The sequence below is a fragment of the Myzus persicae genome, unplaced genomic scaffold (assembly GCF_001856785.1).
Source record: "Myzus persicae strain clone G006 unplaced genomic scaffold, MPER_G0061.0, whole genome shotgun sequence".
NCBI lineage: Eukaryota > Metazoa > Arthropoda > Insecta > Hemiptera > Aphididae > Myzus > Myzus persicae.
This window is the reverse complement of record NW_019103155.1, coordinates 1,023-26,102: the sequence shown is the minus strand read 5'-3', so window position 1 is coordinate 26,102 and position 25,080 is coordinate 1,023. Positions and strand designations below refer to the sequence as shown.

Below are 25,080 nucleotides of genomic sequence, written 5' to 3'. Positions count from 1 at the left end.
AATAATATTTATTTTTTTTATTTTTTTGACTTATACAATCTATACAATATTCAGTATAATAAGCAAGCATAATAGATGGTTAGAAAGAAAACAAAATACAGCAGAGGGGCTTGAGTGGAGAAGCCTCCCACGGGCGAGAAATAATATAAATTTAAGAAAATGCAGTTCAAATTCACTATAAAATATATATTTTTTTAATATCGAATTAGTTTTCTTATATAATATTAACCCACATTATATAATATATTTGATTTATACCGTCTGTATAAAATAATTTTATACCAAGTATATAATATCTAGTATAATAAAATTGTATACAGATGTTTAATACCCACTCACATCTCTAGTTATAAGTATTATCTTTACCACAATATTAAAATTTTTTAAGGCTGATATACGTATTTTTAAATTTCAACATTTTAAAATACATGCACCAATGCACTAAACACAGTACATAGTAATTATAGTATTTACTATTTATCTATAATAAATAAAAATTAAAAAAAAAAGATATAGTATTAAGATAAAAATTTATATAAACTAGAAAAATGTATTTCTTCCTCCTCCGTGATATACTTACAAGTCTCGTATCGAAATTACTTCAAAAGGGAACTGTTCAAACGATAATCAGTTCTCTAGAAAAATTAAAGTTAATTTCCTGTACATATTGAGTGTAGAATTCGCGGAAGGATGTTATCGGAAATATTGTCGAACGGATAAGATTGCATTAGGTAGTAAAATTATTTTTTTACCGACAATTTTCCAAATGTGTTTTAAATATTTTTATAAATACTCATTCACCACTAACTTTGCTATATAAAAAATGCAAAATATAATCTTCATTTTTTTATACACTTAATGTACAAATCATGCAAAATACAATTTATAGCTTCCTGTCTACCTAGTATAAAAAATATATTTATAGATCACTCACATTATTCTGCAACCTTTCTAGCGAAATATAAAAACTAGAAGCCCTCAGCCGTAGATTGAAGATTGTATAGGTTTTTTAAAAATATATACTGCATCACTAATTTTATTTTAAAATCAAATAATTCTACAAAAATGTGTTTTTCTTATCTACACAGAGACGAAGATCAAATCCAGTTACAGCTATACAACCAATGATATACGCCTATAAAAATGAAATCATTACTACATTTTAAATGCCAGCATACATGTACATAAATTAACCTCTTGATTATATATATTATAACATGGTCATGAAGATATCAAACAATTATTGTTGATAAAATACGAAATGATAATGTGCTGGGATTAACAATAATTAAACATTTTATTTATAATAACTAATAAACTATAAATATAAGTACCTATTATTATGCCATATTTTTAGCACTATATTATTTGTTTATAATTTATATACATACAAATTCGAAACCTAATCTAATTTCACACCAGTACTTACGTAATCTTCTTCACAATATATAACATTTTAAAAGTTCAAATATGTATTTACAATTATCTAAATGTTTGTAGTTCAAACGGCCAAACGTCAGCAAATAAAGATCAATTTAAAAATAATTCTGATAACAGTTTTGCTGAACAATCAACACGCCCACGTTGTCGAACGTACGCGTGAAAACACAACTGATGGTGAAATAGAACTTACTGTGTCTTTCTTACTGCATACAAATGTCAACACAAAATTTTCGTTCAGTAAAATGTAGACCCAATCTTGTGTAGTTAACTTTAATTTTAAAGTGAAATGATCTATTATTAAACTTCTAGGAAAGAACATTTTTTCAGTGATACAACGATTTTGTACGATATTTTAATTATTAAACAGGTTTGAGTAACCATGTAAAATACTTCTATTTAAAAATGGTCATACCTCATAAGTCATAAGTTAAAACTAGTTAAAAAAGTTTAACTAAAGTTTAACTAGTCTACGATGTTCAGATAATGTTCTTACAATCTTACCTTTAAGTAGATAACAGCTATACCTATAGGCTATAGGTAGCTCTAATATTAAAGATAACAACATAAACACAACACCGGTTCTGCTGAACACAAACTTGCTATTTATTATGTTGACAAGTACATTTGTGAGACGGAGAGAATCAAGCACGGATTGAGCCTTATATTCTATAGTATTCTTGGCTTAAAATTACGTTGAGTGGTAATTTTTACTTTTTATATAACCTACAAGAATTATTTTATTTTTTTAACTAACAGTCGTTTAGGAGGCCATCATCCCCCACCATGGGTATGGTGAGGACACATGAATAGGTAAAAAAAAAATTGAATTATTAGAAAAATTAAATAATTTACATAAATTTGTTTATGTGACCGCATCGTAGGTACTGAGAATTCAAATCCTTACTGATAATAACAATTAACAGCGTACATTAAATTATATTAATTAAATGTTATTGTTGTTATAGATATAGAAGATTGAATGTTTAATCTTTAATGTATGGTAGTTCATTTTGATTTATTTTTACGGATACGTAATTAGTATTTTACCTATATTGTTTTTATAATATATCAGCTGTAAATACATAAATGATAACAATAAAGCTTTAACTATACTTAGTGGTAATGATATATTCCAGGTTGAAACACACCACGTAATAATTGATACATTTAGCTCAGAACTGGACAAAATAATTAACACAAACGGATAAAGTGAAGTATAGTTGAACATTTTATATTCTCAACTAGACTACATGTTGAGGAAAGTGTTCTTGGATTCATTAGGATATATTATAAAAATGATGATTCAATAAAATATGAAGAAGTACTTTTCAAGCAATATTGAGATCTAACTCCAAATATTTTCCCTAACATTCATGTTGCTTTTATCATTTCTGTTGCTAACTTTACTATAGAAAGAACATTTTCGAAGTCGATCAAAATTTAAAAAAAAAAAATACATTTTCACAAACACAAGATGAACAGTCATCATTAATGATTTTGTCTACAGTAAATGATGTTCTACAACATTAAGCTTTGATAAATCCTAAGAAGCTTTTGCTACGCAAAAAGCAAGAAAAAAGACTTAATTATTTTTCTATATTTAGTATGTATTATAATAAAATATAATGTTCTTATTTAACTTAAATGAAGAGGATTAATTTTTTTAAATATATTTATATAATTTTATGTTTTTTATTTATGGAGGTAAACAACTATGTATTGGCTTCTAAGCCCCTGAAGGTCTAAATCCGGGCCTGGAAAGTATACATCATGCGGGTGTGAGTGTATGGCCACTAATTAAGAGACTATATTACCGAGATCTTACTTCGGTTTTACAAATATACATAATAATAATAATTAGTCGGAAAAAATACATTAAAGCCATACAATTGCACTATTTTATATTTTAAAAATATTTCGTTGATTAAAATTAAAATTTATTCATTTTCGTGATTTTTACGAATTTTTGTCAAAATACTAAGTACAAACGCTCATAAAAAATTACTGTGGATTTACGCTAATTTTTTTTAATTTCCACTAACAACAATAAGTTGCTTTTGAAAACTATTGGGAATTTTAAATTCTGACCTCCCGAATGCACAAACTACATTCACTTGCCTACCAGAAAAGTTGCTGTTGACGAAAATCGAAGCACTTTTACTGCAAGAAACTGTGATAACAGACATAAAAAAAAAAAATAAATATACATCGTTGTAAAATCAATAGTTATCGTTCCGCTCGGAATCAAAAATGTATGGTAATGTTTGACGATAATGCCAGAGGCTGGAGATTAAAAAAAAATAAAATTAAAAAAACGACAACGCACATTAAGGCATTAATAGCAATTAACGCTTTTCTTATAGCACTTAGTGATACGCCTATACAAACCCTGAAATCCAGTCATATTTTGTATAAAATTGATTTTAATACCAATCGACGGTATAGGTTGTGGCGTTTTCATAGGCGATTTTGGTCGAGTAACAATTTCCTATTCAATTTCATAAGACGCATGTATTGGATATAAATGAATAATACAACTACGCCTTCCTTGTACCTATTAGATTTTAATAATTAGAATATTATGTTAATAGTGAATTACAGCGGACGTTGACGTGTCACCACTATCACATAAATTACACAACAATGAACAAATCGCTTTCGAAACATACTCTGAATTCTATCACAAAATAGAAACAAACTTTAAAATAATGACTGTTTTTACTTTTTACTAAATTAGACATGTATTTTCTTGTTATGGTCAGAGTTGGGCAAAATACCATCTCTAACCTACTTATGAATCGGTATCGCAATACTAGATACTGGATACTTATCTTTGGAGTATCATGATACTAGATACTCAATACTTACATTTTAAGTATTTAGATACTCGATATACGATGGTAGATAAATTTTAATAAAATTAATAACGGGTTGTTTTAAACTTATATCTAATCACATTGACAATAACAATAAATTACAATAATTGACATCTACAGTAATAGCAATATAATTGTATCAAGAAATAAACTTAGTAATTAGCGATATAGGCTGATGAATCGCGAAAAAAAGCACACGCTAATAAAGCTTACAGGAAAAAAGTCCACGGAAAAAATTTAAACATAAATATGCGAACACGGGCATACATAGTACATTGTGTTATAAGTTTTTTTTTTTTATAAGCCTTCATAAAAATTTTTAGCTCAACAAGTGTTTTAAGTTATAATTTATATAGGTATTTATAAATTGTTTTATATTGAGTCATTAGACAGTTAACGACATAAATATAATATAGAAACTACAGTAAAAAAACATCATACATTTATACAAAAATTACACAAAAACAAAACAGGTGGTAGTGCCTATAATATTAGATGGTTTTTTGAGTCGAATACAAGGGATGAATGGATACACGCCAATGGAAATACTATTTTTTTTCTTATTTATCTTAGTAATATCGGCTACTAGGCCAATAGTTATTATTATTATTTATGATTATTATCTGTAATCTTTATTATGTACTATTAAGTATATTTGCATTATGCTTTTCCGAATTATAATCAACGAATTATTTTTAAATTAAAATAGTACAATTGTATGGCACTCGCATGGACTTTTATTTCCGTGGGTTTTTTATTCTCCTATAGTATAGGACCTATACCAAGGTGATTCCGCTCAGAATCGTTGCTTTTATAAAGAACCATAATTCAATAACTATTAGTTACATTTTTAATTTAATTTTTATTTGATATTCATACCTTAAAAGTTAAGATTTTAAGAAACATATTTTTATCAGAATTTCGGGATTAAATTATTTTGTATTATGTTTAATTACACAACATACGATACTATTATCTTATAAATAAATATTTATTTTAAAATCTAAACAGAAATGTTATACAAATATAAGATCAACTAGTGAGTATTATTATGTTTTGTGTGATAGTACCTATTAGATTTAATTGAAGAAATATTTGTTTTTTATTTATGCTTGTTTATATTATACTACTTATATATATTACTATATTATATGTACTTTGAACCTTACAACCAATGAACCAACACGTCAATAATAGTGAATGCATCCTGTATTCTAAACAATTATCATGAACAACAGTACCTACATAATTTTAAGCAACTTATGACAAGCAATATAACTATAATATGTTATGAAAAACCACAATAATAATTCATCGTAACTCAGGACTCAAATTAGGTTTATCCCAGCGCTATTCAATTAAAAAAGTTGGGACAAACGATGTAAAAACAAATTTCTACACATTTTATCATGCATTTATTTGTCAACTTTTATTTTATGAAATACAGTCAAAATGTTATGAAATATGTCAAGAAAAATATTTAAATTCGTTTTTACGTGCCACTGAAATTTGGACGGCGTGCCATAGGTTTGCCACCCCTGGTATAGGTAAAAGAATTTTTTTAAATCGGGAAAGTATAGTTTCAGAGATTACCTCCTACAAACAACACAATTGTACCACATAATAATATTAGTATAGATTTAAAACAAACACAAAATAATAAACTGACGTTAAAAACCGTCACACACACCACTGCCGAACTCTTTAACAGTGGGACTCTTCAAAATCTGTGACGGAACGGCGGCGTTTTATTACAACGATCAAATTGTAATCGAAGTATTGGTATAGACTAGATATCTAAAAAGCTAAAACCTAATCGTTACTATACTACCCATGTTTTATAAAATAGTTATAAATGAATGTCCTGCATAGGTACGAGCAAGGGCGCATTAAAGGAGGAAACAGCATATGACCCGGCGAAATGTTATTGGTGGCGGTAAAATTTTTTAATATTTTTATTTAAATACAACAAGCTTCTTCAGTCATAAAGGAACCATTAAATTGCATGATACAGGTAAGTAATGGAAAATACAGATTGGAGGCACAACTAATAATACAAATAATTATAGTTATAACAATATAGCTTGTTTGACTTGAATCGTATGCTATAGGTGTACATCAAAGTGCATATAATGTTATAAATACATATACAGAAGATTTGAATACATTATTTGTTGAAGAAGTTATTCAATTTAAATAAAATACTAAATCATTCCATAATAGTGATTTGTCTTGGACTGTTAAAAAAATTATCTAATGCTCCATTAAAAGTTACTTATCCTAATGGCCTTATAATTTCAAAAATATTTGCTTGCACGCCTTTCACATGCATAGTTGTCGACGATTTAAAAATGTATTTAAAATCCACCTAATCTCAAAATAAAACGGTTTCCCCTTCGTCTTTGTCAACGGAAAATTAAATGCTTATTGGAGAGTTTTATTAGACAAATATTATACAAATTTTGTGAGTAAAAAATAAGAAAAAATATATTTTAATATTGCTAACTTTTTTATTATTCTGCCATTAAATTTTTTTTAATATCATATTTTATTGTTAATAAAGATAAATTTAGTATTACAAATCAATGCTCAATACATAATAGACAAATAACTACAAATATAGGGATTACATACTAGATAATTGATTACAAACATTTTACATAAATATTACGATTTACCTCGGATTTACCGGAGTCTGAACTACTAAAAAAAGGATTATAGTACCAAATAGGTAGATAATTATCAATTAGTATAACAACAAATTTATTTCTAAGTATTCATAATATTGAATGAAATGAAAATGAAAAACTGTGATGCGGAGTGCAGAGGGGACTTTTTTTTATGTTTTCCGTGCTTTCATATAAATTTATAAATAATACATTGGGGGCGAAAAATATTTTTGCTTTTTCCATGTATTTTATTAACCTTTGATGCACCCCTGGGTACGAGTGTACAATCGATATAACATAAGAAATCGGAAATAAATATATAAATCATACGTACATTTTTGTACAACAGTAAATACTACAGTAATAGTACAGTAATTGCGAGTAATAACTATATAAAAAATAAAACCACTTTAATGTTTTTTGTAAATACTTTGAATGCAAAAATATAAAATTCTGAGTGGAGTTACAATGATGAGTTCTATCGTTATTTTTAACACCTTCACGAACAGTGAAGTTTTTTTTCTATTACTGTCAATAAATAATTTTTCATTTGGTTAAAAAACTTTAAAATGTAATACTTGGTTCGGTATAAGTTGTTAAGAGGATGCTACCCATGCGTTTGTTGTCTCCGTCTTAACAACTTACGACAAAACAAATTTTCGTTTAGTAGTTTGAATAGTATGCCGTTAGAGTAAATTTAAGAATTATCAAACTTTTAGGTAATAACATTATCTATGCTTAAGCGTCGGCGGATTTTCGATATTGGATATTCACAAGTAAATTAATGAATTCGCGTCAATCGATTTTTCATATGTTGTAGTAATTCAAAGACGAATAACTGTAGTACAGTTAAGGTATACCGTATACTTACGTAAATATTAACAAATAACATTAATTCAATGTTCGTCAAAACGTCAATAAGTATTATTTTTATTATCATTAAATAATATTTATCAGTCTAACGTTCATGAGAAGCGTTCGCGTTTTAGTGAAAACCACGAATTAAGATTTGAGGTATATTTAATTAATAATTATATCTATATAAGTATATATATTAGTATTCTTAATTTATGTAGGTATGAAATGTATAGTAAATAATCATTTCAGCGTAATATATATGTAATAAAATTAACATAAATATACGTTTACTTGAGAATGTAAGTAAAATATTTTTTTAAGAAGAGGCAATGCTCATTTTGTCATACACTTGTAGGTACATGTTTGTTATCTTAACGTGTAACAAAAATTTATTTTGAAATTTTAATATATATTTTAATTAAATAGGTTATATAGATTCTTAGTTACATAATTAAACAGTAAACCAAGTGATTTTTATGTTTGACAATAGGTTAATAATTTCGTAGAATATTAATTATAAAAAATAATAATAATAAATGGATTATATCGAAAGTACAATTTATAACATAATACTTCACAAACACGAACAACTGACGCCTCGTTAATGACGTATTCGAACACCGCTGTTCACATGTTTTTTTTATAAATATTTTCTATTTCTGGCAATTTTTTTTTTAAATTGATTTGTGTGAGTGCTAAATTACAGCAAGTGAAGTCCACAATAAAAATAACAAAACGAGCGGTTGGTTTGACATAAACGTACGAAACGCATAATATCCATCACAATATGCCCGTCGAATTTACCGGAAATCGAAATAATTAATTATTTTTAAATCATAATATTACAATATTATACTTAAACGATGTATCGATGAAAAGTACGATTTACGGAGAAAAGAGGATTCACCAGTTTATTTCAAGTAAAAAATGAATTGAAATTTCGTTGTCCAAATAATCTGGCGATCTTACTAAAGGTATATTATTTTTAAGAATACGATAGCATAGATAATAACAATGTTTATAAGTAAATAATAATTGATAGGTACAGAACTACAGAAGTATTAACTATTAAACAAAGTATTTATATTTTCCGATTATTTCACCGATTTTGATGTACGGCGATCAATGAGATAATGAGTATGAACTATGAATAATGATCGACGGCGAATTTCATCGACCACAAACAATCGAAAATTATATTATTACTCTAACCAGTCTAACGTAAAATAAGCCCGCGAAATAGTCTCTACTCGCGCGTCATAATATGCTTCGAGGCACTGATAAGGTACAAAGAGTCTACCGTCATGATTGTGAGTGGATGATATCGATTATGGAGTATTGCCGACAGCCTACTTCCATAGATAATATTAAAATAGTATATGTTAGTAATATAATTGACAGAAAGACAGTCCGCAACAACCGTATTTTGTATATATGTTATACAAGATATCATGATGTTAAATCGTTAACATTCAAACGTTTCCGTCTTTGCTAATCACTACTCGATCGCGGCGGCGGCGAGAAAAAACGAGATCGCCGTCGCCGGTAGATAGAATCGACAATCAAACAAAAAAATGAAAACAAATTATTGTATCTTACCTTGATAACACGCGTATGTTGTACGCGCGTAGCGGTTCTACAAAAAGCTTCGCCGAACTTAGTTCAGCCATAAAAAATCATGATTTGTAAAAAAACCGTTGAAAAAACAATATTCAAAAAAGAAATCGGTGTCTCAAAATAATTCAAATTGTAACGATATCGTCTCGGCGGCGCTGGAGCGTAATTGAGTGTCGTCAAAACAAAGGTATAAATTCGAAAAATAATATAATCGTGCACACGGCAGTTCGCCGGTCAAAAAGCACAACGCGAACGGTCGGACTAACACAAAACGTATCGGTTCCGCGCGCTTCGCTGTAACACTGTGCACGTAAATGTCGTAAATACTAATCCGGCGGGAAGTCCAACATTACAGCACGGCCCGGATAGTGGATAATAATGATCTGAGTTTCTGTACTCTAAGGGATTTCGTCCTAGTCCAGACGTCCGCCGCCGCCGACGCCGAATCCCCACCCCAAAACATACACGCTCTGGCGCCTCACACGGGCGCTCTCTCTCGCACCACTACGAACGTGGAATGACGCAGTACGGACTGCGGACCAGTATTCTTGCCGCGTGGTAAACACAGGTTGCCGCCGATACGGCGCGGCTGGCTGCAGCTGCTCGGAATAATAATAATAATACACGAGAATCCATACCTGTGGGCTGTGGTATCGTTCGGCAGCAGCTGCGCTGTACCTAAATAAACAGTTGTTGTCGCTAAGGATCTGTTTGAATATTATTGTTCAACGGTTTGGCCGTCGCGTCGCACAATCGCGGTCGATAGTTAGCCTCTCTTACGGCCATACGGTAACCACGCCGGCCGTGTACAATATATTATTATATTATGTACGTTTACCGCCGCCATTGAATAGTATGATATGATAAAATAGTAAACGTTCCCGTCGGCCGTATTCGTACGAAATAGTACTATAACGTTATTGACGTCATCCAATCTCGCTTTAATACACCAAGACACACAGAATTATTATAATAATAATATAATTATGGTATAACATTTCGTAATATTATGTAATGTGTACAATACCGACGTTGAGTTCTACATTTTCGTTTTAATTTGAATCGAACGTTAAACGCAAGGTTCGTTATCGTTTATCGTGATGGTACATAATATGTGTCACGTGTAAGCGTTGCGTTATTATCGACCTCGAAACTTGTACAAATCTTAATACAATATTAATATTATATGCATTTAAAACGAACTATATTCTTGTGTTCGATAAAATTGTTACTACTTACATTTTGTTGAGAGATAACTCATTTTCATTCCGTTAGTGGTTCTACGAATTATGACCTTTCGGAACCAATCGAAAAGCAGTATTATAAAGTAACTCAACTTATTGATCTGTGTAAAATATTAGTTATGACTATAAGTTGATGACTAGAACTTGAAAATACCTCTAAATATACATTATTAACTATACATTTTTACTTCACTAAATAGTATCAAAAATTCAAAAGTATTCTCATTAGTAATATTATTAATTTATGCTGTATAAAATGATTTTATTAATTTTATGTAAATCGATATTTATATGTTCAGACTTCGGGTTTTTTTAAGGTTATAAAAAAAAAAACGAAAATGTAATCAATTTTCTATTTATTTTTGTATGGTTAATTTAATAAATACTAATTACTACCAAAATTAGTAGATGTATTAATGTGCAACATTTTGAGATTAAAATTAATAAAAGCAAATCGGCGGTTCATAATTTCAACTATAAATGTCCGGCAGACGAGGAAAACACATCCCTCACTAATTTCTTTGAGTATTCCTTTAGGTATGCACTACATATTTTTTTTACTAATTGAAAGAATAATTAAAAAAATTAATATAATATGTAGAATATGCAAAAAAAATGTACTTCTGGTATTATGAAACAGATTTTTATATCGCTATGCTATGTTTCAAATTAATAATAAGAAACATGCTAAATCCTATAAGCTCCTATCGAGTTCACTCGAGAACTAAATAATAAGTTAATAATTTGATTCTAGAGTTAAATTGCTTACAGTCTTACACCATAGTTCATAGAGAAAGTATGTTTAGGTATTACCTTGGTAAGCAGTGTTAGGAAGGAGGTAATGACTTAAGATATATAGAAAATATTTAGGAATTAGGACATTGATAGAAGAAAAAACTTAACACGCTTATAATTTATAAAGTTTTACACTTTGTATATTGTTGTAATAATTATGAAATAAATAATGATAAGAAATAATAATTTAATTTAATACTAAAGTGAGAAAAAAAACATATTACATTTTGTAATTATGGAGATATAACTTGTGTGTTGTGAATTAATGACAAATGTAAACAAAAAGAATGTCTCAGTCGAACATAACAATTTACATATTTTCAAAATAATATTGTTATAATACTATGTTTTTAATTATATATATAATATATTTGTAATTAGGCAATTTGCTTATCTTAAAATTAATAATTATAAATAGGTTAAACATAATTAGACTAAACTAATTATAAAATCCAATTTTGAACACAGCATAGAATTTTGGCATTCTTCAAATGCAATCAAATAACTGCTGCAACAATAAGATAAACATTTATTTTAAATTAAATTAAATTAAATTAAATTATATGAAATTCAGAAATCGTTATATTATAAAAAACGGAAAGAATTGTTCTAATATGCTATATTATTTTAACAACATAATAATACTTAAATGAATATTAAATAATAACAACTTAAATAAAAAAAATAAAAAAAATAAATAAATAAATAAATAAATAAATAAATAAACTTAAATTAACTTTGTTAACAACTAAAATATAAATGTCTCTTAATTACAACGAATATTATGTAATTATTATGAATCTTCATAAATTAAATGTACACGTTAACGTACAAAATATAATAGTTTATTACATATTTTATTATTTTAATTAAAATATGTTGAGGAACAAATCGTATGATGTGCACAATACATACGTGTATGTATATTATGCAATAATTAACTAACTAATTAGTTATTACCAGAGCAATAATAAAGAGAAATGTTTTCTTGAAAGAGTACATTATATAAATCCAAAGGTGGGCATTAACTAGTTAAAAAGTTAATTTTTTTAAAACGTTTAAACTTAACCAGTTTAATTGGCAGTCGAAATAAATTAGCTCTGCACAGTTGATTTAAAAAAAATGATCTATCAAGTATAAACAATTTTTGAAATTGTTCGTTTATACGTAAATATTAATATAAAAATAATCCAATAATATAATAACACATACATTTCTGTTATTTTTCTTAATAAAATAATTTTGCACATGAATAGATTTTAGTAGACCATATAGATATTAGACATATACAATATCATTTTACTAATATGTTTCCAGAACAAATAATAATTATTGATAAGAAAAATACGGCCAACAACCAGATTCTGGAAATTGGAAAAAAAATGCTAAAAATAACTAGAAAATTAAATTATCGTATAAGTACAGTAGTCGAAATGACTCAAGATAAGTGGAGGGATGCCTTACAATTCAGGTTTAGGCCTATACGAAAAATAAAAAGTTTTCTTATACATAGGTATAAATATAAAAATCATAATAATTATTTCATTTTAAAACAAAAGTCTTCGGAGGAATGCGTTATTCTAGACAAAATAAGTAGAGGGATGAAAAATGTAAATACAAAAAAGTAGAGGGATGTCATCCCTCCGTATCCCCCCTCCCCCCCACTTCGACCACTGTATAAGTATAACTGTATATACACGTCAAATATTATGATATGCTGTTAATACTTGTAAGTTGTAGACAATATTATTATAAACTATAGTGTACTTGCAATTGTCTTGAATTGACTAAGAATTTGTTTCATTAAAACTACAAATTATATAAAATGATATGTATAAAGAATTTTAACTAAAAAGATAAATTTCTTTTTTTTTTTTAATTTCAATAAGATATATACAATCTGTACCCGTTAGACACAATAAGAATATGTGATATAATATTTTGTACATGAAATCGTGAGGGAAGAAGCCAACCAGTGAAGGCACTACCTAATTGTATTTATATATATATTTTTTTATTTTTTTTATTTAATTATTTGGATTATTCATTTAGTAATTCACGACACCAATTTCTTTTTAGTCGACGTGTTGGGTTGCCTGGAATTATGCGAGAAGCTAAATTGGATATAAGGGGATTAGGATGATGTGGAAGTCTGTTGTGAAATCTTTTGTAGTATATTATGGCTTCAGCATGAACAGTTTTTATGTTTAGATCTGTGTGCAGAGAGTAGTTGGAGACATATGGTGGGGCTTTAGTGATTAATCTTAAAATTTTATTTTGAACGGTTTGGATTTTATTTACATTAGTTACTTTTGCATTGCCCCATAATTGTAGGCCATAAGTCCACATGGGCTTGATTAATGATTTATATATGAGAAGTTTGGTGTTTAAATTAGTGTGCTTGTTAGATATTAGTGGTTTAACTGAGCGTAGTCGTTCGTTTAGGCCGAGTTTTTTAGCTTTGATGTGAGGTCCTCAGGTCAGGCGACGGTCAAGGATTAGACCTAAGTACTTAACCGATTGGGATGAAGGGATTGGTATGTTATTAAGAAAGATTTCTGGGCAGGGAGGGAGACGAAGAATGAATGTAGAATGAATGGATTTTGATTGGTTTACTTTAACTCGCCATTTATCATACCAGACAGACATTAGGTCAAGGTGGTTTTGAAGGTTTAAAGAAGCAATGTGAGGGTCTTTGTGTACTGATATAATTGCCTTATCATCCGCAAATTCAGCTACAGATGTTGTTGGAGAAGTAGGTTGGTCTGCTGCATATACATTGTATAGTATAGGTGAAAGAATGCCACCTTGAGGGACTCCTGCGCTCATTTTTTCAATATTTGAAAAGGAAGAGCCAAACTTGACTTGGAAGTGACGATCCGTAAGGTAAGATTTAATGAGTAAGAAATATGTTGTGGGAAGAAAAGCTTTTATCTTAAATAGTAGTCCTTCATGCCAAACCCTGTCAAAGGCTTGTGAGACGTCAAGGAACACGCACGAGCAGTATTTTTTCTTTTCAAGAGAGAACGAAATGGCGTCGACTAGTCTATGCAATTGATGAGTTGTAGCATGAGAGGCACGATAGCCAAATTGCGTGTTTGGAATTTTGTTGTTTGAAAAAATGTATGGCAAAATTCTTTTAAGAATAAGCCTTTCAAAAATGTTTGCGAAAAAGGGCAAAAGATTTATAGGTCGATATGAAGAGAGAATATCAGGTGGTTTTTTTGGTTTTGGAAATACAATTACTATTGAAAATTTCCAAAGTTGTGGGAAGTAAGCTAATCTTAGGGAGGCATTTATCAGAACTGTTAGCAGGACAATTGCTCTTTTTGGGAGGCATTTGGCAACTTCCGCAGTTATTAGATCATAACCAGGGGATTTCTTAAGGCTGTAGTTTTGAATTGCATTTTTAATATCGTTGGGAGTAAAAGATTTCGATGGAAGAGTAGGTGGAAGAGGGCTGTCAAGAAATCTGTTAACTAAAGCTGTGTGATGGGGAATTTGTATATCAGAATGTGGTGTGAAGATTTTTGCTAGGTGATTTTTCAACAGTTCAGCTTTATCAGCGTCTGTAAAAGCTAATCCACCGGACGGATTTATTAGTGGAGTATTCGGAGCTTGATGTCGCAGGGACTTTTTTGTGGCTTGCCAAAGATAAATAAGTATGATAGTGAGTGGCCCCTTGATGTACAATGTGAATGTCATAGTATTTTTCTAACACTTCAGCGCAACTGCTATACACTATGATAAAAAATTCAATAAAATTGATTATTATTTATTATAATTTAGGAAATTAGATCTTTCTCAAGAACGTAGTCATTCTTAATTGTGATCTACATACTAATTTTAAATAGTTGAACAACTTTTCTTCAAACTGTGTTAGGTTAATATTTTTTTTCGTATTTAACTTATCGAGTTATTAATATAGATATTTTCTCTTTGATGACTATAACGTCTATAATCTGCCTATAATATGTATCTGCACAACCTGTTTCTGTAATAATGCAGTACGTTGAGTGAAATATTTAATATTATTACATATAAAGATCTTATAATAAGACTTCTAATATGATTGAGGTAAGAATATTTTGAAGACTTGATAAAGAAATAAAAGAAATAAATGATATTTTTACTTTTCTTACTTTTGTAGTTTGTACATTGTACCTAATCTCCTGCATCAAATAAGCAGGTTAGGTTTAGTACCTAGTACCTTCTAAATACAAATAATATTTCAACAATATTAAAATGTACTTTGTGTTCTATTTGTAATTTATTTTCTCATTTTCATCAAAACTCATTATTTTTCAACTTTACTGATTTATGTTCTACTTGTGCCCTCCCCTCCTCTCAGCTAGATTATAAGACAATTGTCTTTTCTGGGACCACATATAAATTAAATAAATAAGGTCGAAGGTTATTATTTTTTAACATCATTGATAAATATTGTAACTTACGAATAGTGAATAGGTATCTTAGTGAAAAATGTGATTAAAAGAGTATGATATACAAATTTCTTATTACAGGAATAGAAAAGTGTCTAAATTAAGTACACTTTTCAAGTTTCAATAACAAACTAACACATTTTTTAATTTAAGCCTGAAGGATTAAAAATAACAGTGTATTACAGAATAATAAAAAAGGACATACCAAAAGTTATATGAAATGTTACCAACTACAATAAATTGATGGTTCAATCAAGAAAGCTTTGAGATGATAAATGCTGTTGAAATGATATCAAATTTAGAATTTCACCAAACCATCCTTAATGAAATATTACAACGTTCATTCCAAATCCCATAAAGAACTTTTTGGGTGATATTAATATTTATAAAAGTATTCAAAGTGTTCCAAGTGGCATATTAGCCAAATTAGTGCATAATTTGCTAGATTTTTCAAAAGAAAATAGTTATAGGTGCCGTGAGAGTCTTTTCTTTGTTATCTATTGTAAATACATAATTTACTACTGTAGCGTAAATTACATGATGTAAATTGCTACTTTCCCCAGACACTCACAACAAACAACATTAGATGGTTTAAAATGTTTCTCATATACAATGAAATGTACTTTTAGTGAAAACCCTTTGGCTTTTTCCTAAATATCTTGGCGATTTAGGGAATGCCAATCCAATTTTAGTATTATCACTATCATAACAATCAAGAACATAATATTTTAATAAAACTAAACAAATAATGGATAAACAATCAATCAAAAGTAGTAATTAATTATTGTAATTTGTAATTTCTCTTACAAAATAATACAACACAATGTATAATACTAATACCTATCTTAAATTTGGCAGTTTAAGAGAACACCACACGGGCACTTATTGTCTCCACCTTGATACCCTAGATGCCTTAGATAATAGTCTTTAATTTTAATTTTATAATGGATAAATTCACTCTAATATCAAAACTAACAGCACACTATTGAAACTGGTGTACGAAATTTTGATGGGTCGTACGACTGTGGAGTGTAAGACGGAGACAACACATGTAGGTGCATCAAGTATAGATCATGATAAAACAAAAATATGATGGAAATTTCGAGTAGGTACTTATGGTTATTCATTTGTGAATTACTACAAAATAGGAAAATCACTTCATGAGATATCAAGTGAATATCCAAAGGTGTAAAAATTGCAACTTCAAAAGCTCATAAATATTTATTATTTGTCCGATAGACATTTTTTTTCATTAAATTTTCAAATTGTAGATATAAAAGGAACGATATTTATGAAGTTCTACCTCAAAATAATTTGCATTTTTCGTGATTTTTACGAATGTTGTCAAAATATTAAAACTTTCTAAAATACAAACCATTGGGGGGGGGGGGGGAGCACCTTGTAAGTAGAAATTAACAAAAATATGGTTATGACTTAAATAGTATTAACACATTTTAGTAGTGAACAACCCTAAAACTCCCTTGAATCAGTTGAGTATTTTTTTAATCATAAGCATCAACCATATGCGTCTTCGAAGGGGGAGGGGAACATGCTCCCCCATAACAATTTTTAATGTACTGTCAACAAAATAATGATGATCAAAATTGTAATTTATAGGTTCGCCCCCCTTGAAAACTGTCTAGGGATGCCCCTGTTTTTCTATATATAACCGCTGTAACCATTGGCTTCTATTCTACACAATTACAACCAGTCTAGGATCCCAAAAAATATGTGTGTACAATTTTGGGGCTAGTGCCTAGTGGATTCATTTTGACCAAAAAATGAATAGTCTGTATGGGCAACGTTTATTTATACCGTTTGGGAGAGTGAAATTATTTTTAAAAAACCGTCACTGTCGGCATCACTGTCTTTATGAATTCGAGCCAACTATAATTGAAGTGGATATACTTAAAAATACAGAAGAACAAAATTAATAATAGTAAACTAATATAGTTTTTTCTCTATGGCAAACAACTACTTCAAAATTTCAAGTCTTATTATGAGAAACTAATCGAATACATAGTATAACTGTGACATTTTATTTTATTGTATTGGACAGGTGGTACAACTGGAGACAGGTGGCGTGTCGCCAATGTTGTATTACTATTTTCGTAACTTCTATTTAATTATCTTTTTGAACTCTTCTAAGTAGACGACTCATTTTCACACCATACACTATTTCGTTCAAAAAAAAAATCAGTCAGATCGGTTGAATAGAAGACATTCAGACTTAGTTTTCCAAAGAAACCATAAGTATAAAAAAATGAATATAATATATAGATAATATCACGGATTTGATTAATTTAACTTTTTGGTGTGCAAACTCAATGCCAGTCACCGGAATAATTTTTAATAATGTCATATCGCCATCACCAGTAAAATTGAGTTAACCTAAGCAGGTTCCAGGCTTTTTCAATGTGCCCATTCTATTTTAATACCTATTCTTAATTCGGTGCATACATGATACAATCAATATAAGTAACAAATATTTGAAATATAAAATAGAAATACTTAGTCTATATTTCAGACTATTATTGTCTGCAAAAGTGTTGGGCACCATTTACAAAACTTTACCATACCAAAATTGTGGAAATGGGAAATCTATATTATTAATAGATATTACCTCATTAATAATTACTAATTAAAAATTAGTACCTATTAAGTAATAACTCTTAAATTAAATATTCACTAAATGTATTTAATTGTTGTATAATAATTTAAATTTAAATTTTATTATGATTTATTTTAATCATTATACCTATAAATAACTATTGCTTAACAAAATAAATTAAATAAATAACCAGCAAATATTTTAGTATACAATAAAATAAAATAATTTTACCTGCATAATTTTTTTAGAAATATATTGAATGTTTTTTGATTAATTATATTCATCTTCAGTTTATGCATCATTGGTTATTATTGTGTGTCGTCATACATTTTCTGACCAATCGAACTTAATATAACTTGAGCTTCTCTGACAGAATTTTCATCAATTGTAACCTTAAGATTAGCTGGTTGTTGTGCTTGTTGAAACTCCTGTTCATATGAAGTAAATTTTCTTTTTTTATTAAGTGGTTCTTCTGGCATATCTTGGTATTCTGATTGTATTGGACGTTGCTTCAAATAACTATTGATATCATCAGTTGCAAACTTAATGCTAGCTGAACGCTTCCTGTTGTCATATGTTAATATTTTTAACAGCTTCTCAACATCTGGGACGTATGACCATTCAAAAAGAGTTTGTATACTTTTATATGGCAAATTTCTTTTGGTAATACTAAATAAAATATACTCCACCAAAATAAGACTATAATAAAAACAATTATTCCATACCATAGGGATCCATTCCATTGCCATTTTATTATCATGAGACAACAAACACCTTTTAATAAAATCTGTAAAACCAAAGAAACTATAATAAACGTCACGTATTGACATTTTATAAGTATCAACAGATTTACGAAATAAAATGTTCAATAATGTCAAGAAATGTATGATTTTGTTTGCAGTCTGATCTATTTCTTGTAATAGTTCCTTAAGCAATATTTGAATAACACGTATTTCAGGACTGTGCCACCTATAATTGATTTTATGGAGTCTTTGTAAGTTACAATTGAATGTCTTTTTTATTATGCAGACCAACTTCTTAAAAGCATCAGTTCTGGAGAGATCAAATTTGAAAATAATTTTTTGCAGTTTCAAAAAATCTTTTGTATTTTCATAATGATAATTGTCAATGGTTATTGGGGATGCTGCACAATCAACTTCAGTTGTTGGTTTCAAATGACTAGCTTGTTCAGAATATGAACATTCTTGAACATTATTAGATGATGAAAAATTGGCAGTCTGAATTTCAACTTTGGAGGATGATGCTTGAATTGATTCATTTCTACTGATTTTATCGAACATTTCACTAGAATCAGTAGAAATGAGTTTATTATCATTAGGTAATTTTTTAATATTTGATGTATCACATAATTTTTGGTCTTTGAAAATAATGGGTATTTTCAGCGATTTCATTGTAGAACTATTGGCAGCACGTAGAATTGAAAATTTAATTCCATTTGGAGTAGGAGTAGAAGTAAAAGAAGCTTCAGATTTATCATTATCACCACAGTGTTCAGCTTTACTTGACATTTTAGTACCTGGAAACATACAAATAATTCATTATTTAAGGTATTCAACAATTATTTGTTAGAGTTTTTAATTAATATAAAAATTAATAGACATTCAAAGAGTCAAGCTAAAAAAACCAACCAATATGACAAATGCTGAAATGACATCAAATCAGACTTAATTTTGTATAAATAAACATATTAATTTAACATATAATATAACAACATAATTATATGTTATTGACATATTCTAAATTTGTATTTTTAAGAAAACGTCTTAGGTTTGTTGCAAAATTATCGCTTTCTGAGCAGAGCAATGAGTGTAATGCTTTTATAATGACACAATGCTGATCTCAGGCGGTTTAGGTTAATATCTGGTAGTAAACCGGATGTAGTTTGAACTAATGGTACTATTGAGAGGCCATAAGTAAAAATTCACTTGATATTTTACACAAAACCAGTTTTTGTCAAAATCTTTTGTAGTAGTTCAAAAATAAATAACAGTAAGGATTTGAAATTTACACCGTGTACTCATATAAGTTTTTAATACCTATATATTTTCAAAATTATTGTGCTCTTATTGTTATTTAGAAATATATGAAATTTTCAACATGTTTTGGTTTTTTTTTTGATTTATGAATCATAAAGATGTAGTTGGTAAATAAAAACCCTTAATAATTTAAATTAATATCCCTTGTATTATTTTCTTACAGCACCTAAAAATATTGTAAATTTAAAATGGTGGTGTCCACTCTTGGTACAAGAAATATTCCAGGAAGTCAGAATGGCTATTCATTGACTAGTTCTACCAGAAGTAGACTCAAGAGAACACCAGGCTGCTTGAATGGCCCATAAAACTGTCGGAAGAGAGAACTCCATAGGTTATTCTGGTGACATTCCACGGCTCTTGGTTGTCTACATTGTCCGCAGTCACCACAATAGTATAATTTAATTTGAGAAATAATTGGAAAAAATTCAAAAGATAATTAACAAAAACCATACTCTATGGAGTTTGCCTATGAGACTCGGAGATAAACTAATTATCACTGTAAGGTATGAGATTTTTTTAAATGTATTATACTTTTACAAATTTGTAATAGTTTATAAAGTTTTAAGTGTAAGACTTAAATTGTGACACAAAAAAAGTAACTGAATACCTATTTTAAAAAATATAATTTTTCTTACGATTATTGACTGTTAACACATTAATAATATTTAAATTGATACACAACCTAATAAAAAAATATTGAAAAATGTAGTTGATTATGGTTTTGTTGTAATCATTTGTATAAATTGAATGAAAAAATTGTTTAAATTATTGATAGTGATTCAATAAATTAGGTAGGAGGTATCCACTATCTATACTCATTTATTAAGTTAATTTTATGTTAGGTTTTTTTTAAGGAATTACTAGATACCTAATATTATTTACACACATTCCATAAGCTATGATACAACAACTGCATAATAATCACAATTTTATGTCATAATATGGTATCAAGTATAAGTTACATTTATACCAATTAATTAGACAGAACACAAATATTAAAAATAACAGCCTTAACATAAAGTAGTTTGTAGGTGTATAGGTAATGTAGGTAGGTGGTGTATACAGAAAACTTTGGCGAGGCCCCATAATTTATTGTGGGATAAAATCAATAAGATTTCCTGTCAATAATACTATGAAAAGCAGAAGTGTTGATAAAGTTTAAGTTTTGGTAAGCTTTGACTTGGACTGTATTTCTGTGACTATGTCCTAATTATCAGTCATCACTAGGGCTAGGGTTTATATTTAAAATTTTAAACACATATTTTTACTGTTTACTTGATAAATTAACTTAAGGTAAGTGATAAATTTGTTTCAAGTGATTTCCAATGTAATGAACTTTATTTTATTTTACATGTTTTTACGTATTTTGCCATAAGTATATATTTTTACATATTTCTCAATAATTCCGTTTTTCCTACATATTTCGAAAATTTGTTCATATACGATTTATTAATAATTAAATACGATTATATTTTTCAATACAGACAAATTCCCATGTTTATAAAAGTACACAAACCGACCAACTATCATATTGTGTTTGACATTTATGACTTCGATAAATAATAGATAACGATTTATTAATATATGTTAGTGTTTGAACTAGAAACAAGAAAAATGACTTTAGTTCAAAGTTTAGGACTTATAAAAGAAACTGAAAAATGCATAGAATACAAGAACAAGGATCCTTGAGAGTTGCAGTAAAAGAAAAAATGCACAGTGCATCACATAAAAATCCAGGTTAGATTGCTTAAAATTAATTAGAGATACACATTTCGTAATTAATGGGGTAATATAACTGACTGAACAGATGTCCTTTGGACATTGCAAATATGAAATTTTTCGTACCCATTACCTCGGTGGAAGTCAAGCGCTTCTTTAGTCGGTACAAATCTGTGTTACGACCAAATCATTGATCATTTAATTTTGAAAATTTTAGAATGTATATCTCATTGCTTCTTAGATCAAGATCAAGATGAATAATGTTAAAGTAAAATAAATAAATTAGGTAATAATGTAATTTAAAAAGCGATTTTTAATATTTTTTTGTAATTTTTTTATATTCCATATTTTCATTTTTTTATCACATATACAGCGACTTTTAATTACATATATATTTACACATTTTGGTTTTTTTAATACATAAAAATCTAAGCCCTAGTCATCACATATGAATCTACAGTTATTTGTTATTGAGTTACACCAAAAACACAAAATCAATTATCTCAAAACTAGTGTTGACAAACTAACACTATTAAAAAGTACTGATAATTTTCAATTTTAACCTCTCAAAAGCACCAATTAAATCAAATTTTCTATCAGAAGCCACTCTCAAAATTAAAAATCAAAACTTTTTATACACACAAAAAAAATGTACAACCAATACTACACTGCTCCGCTATAAATCTGAAATTATACTTTTTTAAATATATAATCAATAATAAATATCCCAAAAATAACCAAAATATTTTTAAAATTCTAATATCCAAGGTTATTTCTAAATTGCAACAAATAAATAAAACTTCTTGTTTAAAACTAGTGTTGTATATTTACTTCCAATTATATCCAAATTATTATAAAAATTTATGAGAATTTTCTACTTGTAACCCCCCCCCCCTTAAGAATCAACTAGTCAAATGTACTATCAGAAACCACCTTCAAAGTTGAAGATGTAAAATGTTTATTTCTACAAAATGTGTTGAAAAAACATCACATAATAGTAAAATCAATACCTATCAGCTCAGATTCTACAATTATAATGTGCTTACCTAAAGCATCAAATAGTTTGTCATTTATTCCGATTTTATCTTCTGGATCAGATAATGCCTTCACAAGTTCATTGTTATTTAGTATTGGGTCATAGCTTTTTAGTAGTTTTTTGTATTTTTTATTGGATTTATGCCCATGTATCTTGGCTAATTTCTTGTTACATTTTTTTTCGTCCATCAAATTTATATTGTTTGTTGAATCGCAGTTGTTATTTGAACTATCAAAACAATAAATACTAAATGTTTAGTCATTTGTTGTATTAAAACATCCCTAAATACACAAGTAAACATTTACCTTTTTTGGCTTTTTTCAACTTTGATATGTATTTCCTGAACTATTTGATTCATCATATTATTGGCTGTAGTATAATCACCTTTCATAATCTTTAAACATTTGAAAAATATCTGTAAAAATAGAATGCCTAAAATAATATATTTATAGAGAGAGCAATCATTTTAAACAAATAAAAAAGATGGGAATGTGGGAAGTGGGTTTATCACTCAACAGTGGTAAGCAGTCACTTTGTACGGTCCATCGATTAAAATGCATAACACAGGCACTTAGTAAAGTCAGGTAAATATATGTACAATTTCAGAATGCAGATACTTTGTACTATTATATACATAAAGTATTTAAGTATACATTATTATGTAAATATAATTACATAAGTATATTAGATATAAGATATAACAAATGGTATTTAAACTTAATAACACTTTTAATATAATTGGTCATAATTGGACTTCAGACTTTTATATTATACATACACACTACACAGCTATACCTACTTTATGTTTATGATTTGTGTATTTTATATAGTAATACAAAGTACCACATTCTACAATCTAGAGTTTTATCCAATCCAGTGAGGTACCCAGGATTTAGTAACTACTGTGGGTCTGCCTAACTTATGAGAGGCCACTGGGTAAAACTTAAACCAACAATATATTACAAAATCACAAGGTTACAAAGTTGATTTACCTTATTAGTTAATTATATCAAATTTTGATACCAACATTCAGTACAACTATATGTTATGCTAAAACACAGTTTTAGGTACAATTTAAAACTTACTTATATAATTTAGGTATTATAATTTATTTTTATTTTTATTTTTTGCATTAAAATATATTAACAATCAGCGGCAGGTCCAGAATTTTTTTAACAGAGGACATATTATTTGTATTATAGTAAATTAATTATAAATGGGGTACTAAGTGAATATAAATTTAAAAATACATAAATAAAAAACATATGTTGATGCCTAATAATTACAAATCTAATTGAAGTTTTCTTTTATGTTTTTTGCAAATATGTCCAATACCTCTTCTGGGGTTAACGCTATATCTTTATTAATATGAAGCATTGATAATCCATTGAGTCTATTCTGATTCATTGTAGACCTTAAATAGGTTTTGATTAGTTTCGACCAACTAAAGTCGCTAAAGTGTCTATTTTAACAGGTATAATATATACTACATAGTATCTTTAGAAAGCACTCAATGTTAGAAAACATGGATTCAAATTTAAAGGCTCCTGTAGGAGTATCTGATTTTTCAGATACTTTCTTCCATAAACACAGTTCTCCGCGAAATACTCCAATGCTAGAGGGTAAATCTGATTCATATTTTCCAATATTTCTTCATCAGGTGTATCATATTAAAAATAATATTTTGGAATAATTTTTCTTAAGTTAAAGATG

General features: G+C 28.3%; 2 protein-coding genes across 2 annotated transcripts in view; both read right to left on the bottom strand.

Moving 5' to 3' along the window:
• Positions 1-9,920, bottom strand: part of LOC111033870 — a 28,794-nt gene extending 18,874 nt beyond the window's left edge. Inside the window, exon 1 of the mRNA XM_022314804.1 lies at positions 9,446-9,920. Coding sequence (XP_022170496.1) covers positions 9,446-9,516 — 71 coding nt within the window. The 5' untranslated portion in view covers positions 9,517-9,920. The remainder of the gene's footprint in view (positions 1-9,445) is intronic.
• Positions 9,921-11,745: 1,825 nt separating this feature from the next.
• On the bottom strand, positions 11,746-23,785 carry LOC111033871. Its single transcript, XM_022314806.1, has 4 exons — positions 23,673-23,785; positions 23,378-23,595; positions 18,787-20,092; positions 11,746-12,007 (listed from the first exon to the last, which is right to left on the bottom strand). Exons 1-3 carry the CDS (start codon positions 23,756-23,758, stop codon positions 18,864-18,866), a joined length of 1,533 nt encoding a protein of 510 aa, XP_022170498.1. The 5' UTR covers positions 23,759-23,785; the 3' UTR covers positions 11,746-12,007; positions 18,787-18,863.
• Positions 23,786-25,080: the final 1,295 nt, after the last annotated feature.